The 8964-nt window shown below is 35.0% G+C and overlaps 1 protein-coding gene across 1 annotated transcript; it reads right to left on the bottom strand.

Moving 5' to 3' along the window:
- Positions 1–254: 254 nt before the first annotated feature.
- LOC135650860 (hydroxyproline O-arabinosyltransferase PLENTY-like) lies at positions 255–4977 on the bottom strand. The gene is made up of 8 exons (XM_065170498.1): positions 4493–4977; positions 4312–4379; positions 4025–4226; positions 3710–3807; positions 3545–3614; positions 3373–3444; positions 3112–3225; positions 255–458 (listed from the first exon to the last, which is right to left on the bottom strand). Exons 1-8 carry the CDS (start codon positions 4895–4897, stop codon positions 384–386), a joined length of 1104 nt encoding a protein of 367 aa, XP_065026570.1. The 5' UTR covers positions 4898–4977; the 3' UTR covers positions 255–383.
- Positions 4978–8964: the final 3987 nt, after the last annotated feature.

Here is an 8964-nt window from a genome sequence, read left to right on the forward strand (position 1 = left end):
ACAATTTATTTTTTATCTATGATACTTGATATTTTCCATCTTTACATAAAATTTTCACATTTCAGTATCATTTCTTACAAGAACTTCATCTCAAAATAACAACTTAATGCAAACAAGAATGAGTAAAAACTAGGAAAGGTGAGAACATATCAAGTTATGCGGATATTCCATGATAGCATTCCAGTTCAGTAAATCAGGAAGAATTCCTGTAGAATAAGACTTGCACCCGCAATCAGTCAAAGAATGGACATCAAGCACTGAATTCCTTATTTGAGACCCTTAAAAACTAGTTCATCTTCTCTTGTCATGCTTTGCTAACAAAACTTGCATTACATGTGATCTCATATTTATGTAACTATTCTATATCTACTTGTTGTTAACGCCTAGAGGTAATTTCTTTCGTCATCCCACCCACGGATGTTGGCTGTAGCCTCGTTTATCATCTTTACCAGTTTCACCTGCATCAAAAATATTAAGAATATGATGGACCCAACAGGGAGATGACGTTGATAGTTGTTTGATTGGTCAATAAAAAAAAGCAATATTCTAAACTCACAGAAGATCTCCAGTACAACAGAATGCTCTAATTAAAACATCTTATCAGACAAGCATACCAGTTGTTATTCGTTTGCAAGGCAAAGAAAAGGCTCTTATTGTAGGTAGGCATTCATTTAAACTCGTTACTTGCTAAAATAGTCAAGGAATATACATTTTCGACAACTAATTCTGCAACATTATGCAACTCATCTTACCCATGAAATTATTGCATCACAGTTGTGAAAGACATATGGGCCATACTATGAACGAGTTGTCAATATGCATGTTTTTCTTTTAATTCTTAGCTTCTTTTGGTTGCTTTGAGAGTATGTTTTGGCTTTTTGTGTTGATGTAATTAATCGGCAATTACTTCAGCAAATTACAGTTCTAGGTTATAAATTGAAATCTTATTAGGAAAGCGTGTGTAGGTAATTAATAAAATTGAAGCAAGCCATTTCTTTAAATGTTTTTAATGACATCTTAACTTACATTTACACCTAAGAAATCAATTTGCATCAATACCCTCGAAATCATGCATACCTTTGAAAGTCAGATAAGCCAGACTTAAATAGTGAGGTTATTTGTCTGTAAGAAGGCAAAATTTTCTATTCTTATTACATCAGTATCCCTTAAAATACAAACAACCAACTATATGGAATTTTCCTAAAGGTGCAAATGCTTATAGTATGGTTAAAATAAGATGAAAAGTCATTGTACAAAAGATATACCCAACAAAAATATTATGTATCTTTAAGATAATATAGTAAAATTAAAGAATGATAGTCAGGGTAGAGGGGCATTAATTAAATATATAGAAATTTGGAGAGTTTGATGGAATTTGAGGACACATGGCAAATGCTTATAATTGGAGGGAAGATATGAAAAACACATTCTTTTTCAGAATTTAACAGATTCATTATGTTTCCATCTTGTATTTGTCCGTCTATTTCCTCTAATCCTCCTCAATTCAGTTTTTTCCTGCAAGTCAAATACGAATAACAGGTTTTACTACGCTTTTCTCCCTGCAAAGCAATACACTTGGACTCTTATACAGCAAACTGGACCTGTTTGATTCATATTCCTGTGCCATTAAATTTGAACTACACTGAACTATTGCAGTACAAATCTTAACCATAGTACTTGACGTCATGCTTTGCTGGATTGACTTATACCAAGAGTTTTCAACTGATTCATCAGAATGTGCTGATACTGAAGTGGCCAATTTCTTGGCATCCTAGGAAGTTGGCTAGAATAGAAGTTGGCTAATCATGAACAGATCAACTGAGTCGACCAAAGTCCAACCAATGCAATCAATTTATCATTGTGGCAGAATCCAATTGAGAAAAGGGAAGGAAAAGACTGTAACGCCCCCAGTTAAGTTCTACTTGTGTTAAAACTTAGATTGTTTTATAAGAATCTTATGGGTATAATATTGTTGAATTAAACTTAAATCATTTTGGGTCATCAAGCTCAGCAAAGCAAAAAGGGTAATTATCTTATTGGATCAGTTCATGACAAAGAAAACATAAGAAGCGAACTGGAGAGTGAAATCAAGAAAAATCCCATAAATCAGTGAAGAAGATGAGGAAACATTTATTTTGTGTACTGCCACCATTGGCCAATGCTACACTGATGTACGGAGAGAAGGGGGTGGTGAGGATATGTACTCTCCTTTCCGATCCCGACTTTGAGGCCCGAGACCCATCGAGTCACCTCTTAGTCCTTTATACTAATTTGTGACGTTATAATGCATATATAACTTCTTATTTTCTATTTTTCTAGATAATACTCTAAAATTTTCATGATTTCAACATTTCACTAAGCCATGTTCCTTTTTTGCAAGAACTAAAGGCTATTCTTAATTGTAAACTTTTTTTTACAAAGATAAACAATGAAGACGAGTTCCTAATAAGAAGACCTTAGAGTCAACTATTAGCTAAACCAGGTAACATTTTCAATCTTACAAGCCTTGTTTCACCTTAAAACCCAATATTATATATGCCATTGAACCATTAAGATCATCTACAACAATTGAAATTAAGTTTCCAAACATTTCATGCCAACTATAAAAATTCAGTGTCCTCAGTCCAACATGTGTGTCTGGTTAATTGAACTCAACTATCCAAATTTTCCTGCATAATTTGTTTTAATAATAGTTTTGGTTTTTATTATCCAAATAACGAGTTCAGAAGCTACCTAGTAGGAACCGATCCTAAAGTGAATTGTTGGATAACCTTACATTTAATTCTTTGAAGTAGAAATAGGTTCAAAAGTTCTGATAAATATAAACGTAAGCAAGGTTTTTCTTAAATGTATCCAAGTTATAAACAAGTGTAGTGTCCAATAAAAAGTAACTGGAAAAAAACAATAAAATGTTAGCAATAAAAATAAATAAACATTAACTAAACTAAAAAAAATTGTAGAATTAATAATGAGACAAAATTAGGAAATTAAAAAGGTAGAAAAAACTTTGTATTTGCCATTGTGGAAATGCAAAATTTAGGACAGGAAGACTTGAAAGAATATCTTAATAATGTTCAAGGACTACGATAGTATTTTTGAAGAGTTACGAACCACAGTTTCAGGAACACCTGGAGGAGGTAAGGACAGATTCCTTGGTGGCAGACCACTGGTATAGGATTTTTTGTCAAATCTCCAATCCCCAATTTTCCCATAAGTCAGTTCACCCTAATATTGTACAAAAAGCAACGCATAAAAGTAAACACATCATGAAGAGCAGTTCCAAAAAAATTGTCTTACTATTCAACGCATATTTAATGTATGGCGAGTTGCTACAATATGAAAATGTGTGGATGAATTGGTAGACAAAGTTACCTTTGATGAATAATCACATCCATAAGTGAAATGGATAATATATGTGTTTCCCAACTTTTCATCAAGAGGCGGCTGTAATCAAACAATATCATCCACATAGAGGCATCATCGTGATATATTTAATACATAAAAAAAAATTACGAAGCAACCACAAAAAAAAAAATGTAAATACCTGTATCATAAAATCTTTACAAAGGATATGTTGAACGCCGTGCAATGCACTTGCAATTGCATAAGCATACCTATGATGCCACAGAGATAATAAATCATTGATCACCTTAATCAATTCAATGTCTATAAACTAGTCGAGATATAAATTAAGCATATTAGTTCTCACATATCCAAAATCCATCCAAACGTTTTATCGGTCTCTGGATCCGCTTTCATATTCAAAGAGACATTCATCCAAGTAGGAGCAATCATCTCTAGCATGGACTGAAATGAGACAAATACAAAATGCATAGTTTATTAAGAATACTCTAGAAATATTGAATGACTTCTTATAGAAACAACAATTACAAACCTTAGAAAGATTGCCAATATATATATATATATATATATATATATATATATATATTATATTATAAAAGAAAACATATTTAACAATGTCAGAGAGTATAATCCGGTGAACAATTAAAAATTCAATATCTACCTTTTTAATTATCACAGGGGAATTGCCTATGGAGTCAATTTTAGTCACAGGACCATTCTCTTCTGGAAAATACTTCCTTACTGTCTGTGCATGTTCATCAGGGCTCATATAGAAGAATGGAAAGCCGGCAGGATAATCGTCACGAGCCAAGTTTGGTAAAGGTTTCACAAATATGTGATCTGGTTCAGCCATCAATATATACCTGCAGTTTTTGCGATCCAGAATAGGAAGCATTTTGTCAGAAAACAAAATAAAATGACACAATATTCTAGGAGGAATGAGCTTACTCCTCCTCGATAGTTGCTTTCTCTAGCCATTGCACAAAGGCCCAAGGTCTGTTTAGGACAACGTACCCCTGGCACCAAATTAAGGAAGCATATGAAACAAATGTTGTTGATAAATAATCAAGGAAGTGCTCTGATAATGAAACCAAGAAATAAGAACGAAAACCGAGGGTAGAATTCTCACCCGATCGATGTTGGCAGGGAGGGGATCCACCACAAAGGTCGGGATCTCGTCCATCAAGCTATCAGGCCTCCCAGAGTGCAGCACTCTGGTGAACCCTCCCATCTCCGACCCCTCCCCGTCCTTCACCCTCTTGTACCAGTAATACATTATCCGGCACTGCCACCTGCTGTAGGTCGTCTCGGTCGCCGTGACAGCGACGTGAAACGGCCTCCTCGGCCCGCTCGATCCCTTCACCTCGTGGGGCATCCAAGTGACCTGATCGTCGCGCGGCAGCTCCCTCCCCGATTCGCGCCGCTGGTGGTGGTGGACCATCGCGAGCAGGTTGTAGGCCGCGAAGAACAACCCCGATCCCAACAGCAGGAGGAGCAACGGCGACGCTCTGCTCATGCTTTTTCTCCCCATCATCCCCCGCGAGTCGCTCTCTTCTAACCAGCAACCGCAAAAAGACCCAAGCCACGAAGGACAACAAAGGAGATGATGAAGATAAAATAAGAGTGGAATTGATGCTACAATTTACGCGTCAAGAAAGGAACAGAAAGAAGTATCTGCGCTCAATGGGAGATCGGAAGAGGCGGGACGGAGACGGTGGTGGGATTCGAAAAGAAAAGAGGAAGAAGGGATGTAGAGTTGGAAGACAACAATCAGTTCGCTACGTGGACGGTTAGTTTGCAAGGAAGAAACGGCACAATTGTAGGCTCTTGTAGAAGAGGTACTGTGCACGGTAAAACGAGGGAAGTTTTTCTTTTTTTTCAGTAGGAAAGACGTTAAGATATTCTGATCAGGTGTGATGCAAGGGACACGGAAGGAAGAAATTCGTCAATCCCATGAGTGTTCGAGGTGTCCACCGGGCGATTAGAGGGAGTTGGACACCGTGGATTTGTCCTCCACAGAGGATGGACACGAACGTCGGCGCATAAAGGAAAGAAATCGGCGGCAGGTATTTGGATCAGTGGCCGGTAGCCAACTCTGCTGAGATGCGGCCGTTTCCGTGTTTGGTGGGACCCGCTACCCCCTACGGGGGCAGACTGTTGGCCCGAAACCACCGGAATGTGCACGCGCATAGCGTCCCTCTAGTTGAGTATATATATATATATATATATATATATATATATATATATATATATATATATATATATATATATATATATATATATATTGCATTTCAGAACAATATGTATATTTTTATGATAGTATTATTTATGATATAGCAACGAGCACTGTTTATTCAGTCAAATACTATAGTTAAAATGGTGATTCGTATAGAAAATACTCATCTTTTGAGTATTTTTTAATCGATATACTTTAATTTTTTTAACAAGCAGGACTCCTACTTTGAAAACTACTCAAATTATTCTTTAAAATTTTTTCATCTATTATAGTATTTTGGTTTATTACAATATTTTGATATAGTATCTTAATCATCACAATAAAAATGCTATAAAGTCTGCTTAAAAATATTATAAATAAGTCAAATAAAATTAAAACACATTAAAAACCATTTGATATATTATATTATGATTCATATAGGTTTTTATATTAATTAAAAAACAATATCACGAAAATAGAATTTAAAAATTAGCTTGTTACAATATTTTAACCACCACAATAAAAATATTATAGTCTCTTATTTAAAAATATTATAAATGATCTAAATAGACTCATAACATCAACCAAATTAATTACAAACCTAAAAGTATAATATTATAATGATGTATGAATAATGACAACAAAAGAAGCATTATGAGCAATGACAATCAAAGAAGCATAATAGATATTATTTATAGTATTTTTGCAAAAGTATTCATAGTGTTTTAAATATATCAATAAATTATTATAAATATTATAAAAGAGCCAGATGAAAATATTGTAACAGTTGAAAACTGATAAAAAAAATGAGCAAAAAATTTTTTGAGGAATATTTTGAGTATTTTTTAAATTAGAGATATTGCTTGAGAAAAAAACAAAGGAGAAGATACCTTTTAGGAAATATTAAAAATATAAATACTTTATAAAGAAATCATCCTAATTATAATAGAGATAAAAAATGCAAAGAATTTTGTCACTTCAAATAATAAGATTACACGTCACTCCCCTATAGAACTGGTCAGTAGACGTATGAGATACGACGTTCTGATAGCTACGAAGTAATTGCAGCACCCAACAAGTAATGGGTGTTACGCAACAGTCAGCTACTGCGAGGAAACGCCAGCGATGTTATTCATTAACATAAATTTTTTAACCGTCACCGAAATTGAAACCCCACTATAACTCCACCTAATTAGAAGCTCACACTCCGATGCATTTCCTAAATGGAACGCGTGATTAAGCGATTTTTCTGGCAAAATGCGAAGTGTAACTTGAAGAAGAATGGTGATTTCGGTTACAATGGCCTATGTTTTCTAAGGAACCATAGAGAACACTCGAGAACCTCACTTCTTAACGACTGGAGTCTGCTAGATATTAACCTGCGATGGAGAACGAAGTAGGCATGGAGAACACTTGGTATCGTCATTCCTTAATTGGTGAAAATTTTGAAGGCTAGATATTGCAGGTATGTTTGAATTGCAAATCTCGGGAGATATCCGAACCTTTCATGGAGAACCATTGCACGCTTCTATGTCGGCTATATTATCTAAGAAAGCATAGACATTATTTTACATACAGAAGATAGCAGATGGTTAGTGGTAGAAAACATGTAACTATCTGGTGAAAAAAACAACTCTACGTGATAATTAATGGTCCATGAATAAAAATATCGATATAAAATAAATTTTCTAATAATTAATAACAAATATGTTATGAAATATTATGATTATCTGAAGTGCAGGACAAGAAAAATGACCATTAGCTACGAATAAGAGTCTTCACCGAGACTTAAAAAATTATCATAAAAAAATAGTGACGGAATGAGTTATCATCTGCTTCCGTCAACTTAAGCCCGGTGACTAAAAGTTTTAGTGTTCAATGAATTGTGATTTTTATTGACGACAGATTTTGTGGCTTATACATTTAAGACCTATCACTAAAAATAAATAAATTGATAAAATGATATTTCTATGGTAATATTTGGTGATGGATGATTTTGTTACTAAATAAATTAATGAAAAGTTTTAGCGGGAACTTTATTTTGTCATTAATTTCTAATTAAATGGACATTAGGGATATAATATAAGTGCTTATTGGAGAATGAGATCATTGATTGATTTACTCACGGAATGCTGGATGATTGATGATACCTCATTGTTAAATAGTGAGTTCGTCATCCCAATTATGTGTTTGGTTCTTAGACTTGAGATACTAAGAATGTTTTGTATGAATACACTATTTGATATTGAATTTATAGGTCAAAAAGTTTTAAATCTAATATAACCACTCATCGAGAGTGGTAGTCAACTTTTCGACAACAATAGAGTGTCGATAAAGGATCATATGCTCTCAGTGTCATAAGAGGAATATCCTATGTATTCTTGCTTAAGAAAATCCTTGGTCAAAGTCATTCGAATTGAGAGAGAATGAGTTCTCTAGGAGAATTCGATTAGAGCGAGACTCAAGTATATTCCATATGGGTCTTTTAGCACCATGCCTAGTATACGATCTCTGAGATATTATATAGATAAGGAGTTATAGATATATGGTAATTGCATACAAATAAGTCTAATAGATTAGATTCCTCTATATCGTTTAGGGACTATGACGTAGTGGCTTAGTACGTTCTTAGTCGATGAGCCGAGTGAATTATTTTGGAGATAATAATTCACTAAGAAGGAGTTCCGATAAGTATGATTCAAGGCCAATTCGATATTGGGCCTAGAGGGTCACACATATATGATAGGAGTTATGACGAGTAGAGATTCGAATATGAGATATCCACTAGAGCCCCTATCTTATTGGATATCCAATAAGCCCCTGAATTATTAGATCTTGTGGATAAGATCCAATAAGAGCCAATGAGAGATTATTAGGTAGAGATCCACTAATTCAAGAGGCTTGGGTAGTTGGATAGAGACCTAATACCCAATTGTTAGAAAATCTAAGGCGACATCACATGCGTAGTGGAAGAATATAAAATAAAATTTCAGAATTCCCACAGAAAAAGATCTCTTATCATCGAGCAAAACTTGATGTGCAAAAAGTCACGAAACTAAAAAACTACGCACAAAAGAATTACCTAAAGAGATCGTATATCCTTGAAATCCTATAGATCTATGGGATTAGATGAAGGAGTTCAAATGCCCTTCTTTCTAGCGGTGATCCATACGGTAGGGGCTACGAAGACGCTCATCAAATTGCTACCCAAAACTCTTCCTCGCATGCACCACACAAACAAGCCTCTTCTTGTTGTCCACATGCCCCAAATAGGAGCTATAGTACGAGGAGGAGAGGGAGAGAGGAGAATAGGTGGTGGTAACAAAAAAGAACCTAGTGTTAGGATCGAGTCGGTACTAAGAGAAGGGGGGGGGGGGGGGGGGGGG

This window comes from Musa acuminata, chromosome BXJ3-10, assembly GCF_036884655.1.
Source record: "Musa acuminata AAA Group cultivar baxijiao chromosome BXJ3-10, Cavendish_Baxijiao_AAA, whole genome shotgun sequence".
In the NCBI taxonomy this organism is placed as follows: domain Eukaryota; kingdom Viridiplantae; phylum Streptophyta; class Magnoliopsida; order Zingiberales; family Musaceae; genus Musa; species Musa acuminata.

Coding starts and splice junctions, on each gene's coding strand:
- LOC135650860 (XM_065170498.1), bottom strand. CDS start 4,897: ATGATGGGGAGAAAAAGCATGAGCAGAGCGTCGCCGTTGCTCCTCCTG. Junction 4,380..4,492: donor TCCCTGCCAACATCGATCGG/GTGAGAATTCTA, acceptor ATTTGGTGCCAG/GGGTACGTTGTCCTAAACAG. Junction 3,226..3,372: donor GATGTGATTATTCATCAAAG/GTAACTTTGTCT, acceptor GTACAATATTAG/GGTGAACTGACTTATGGGAA.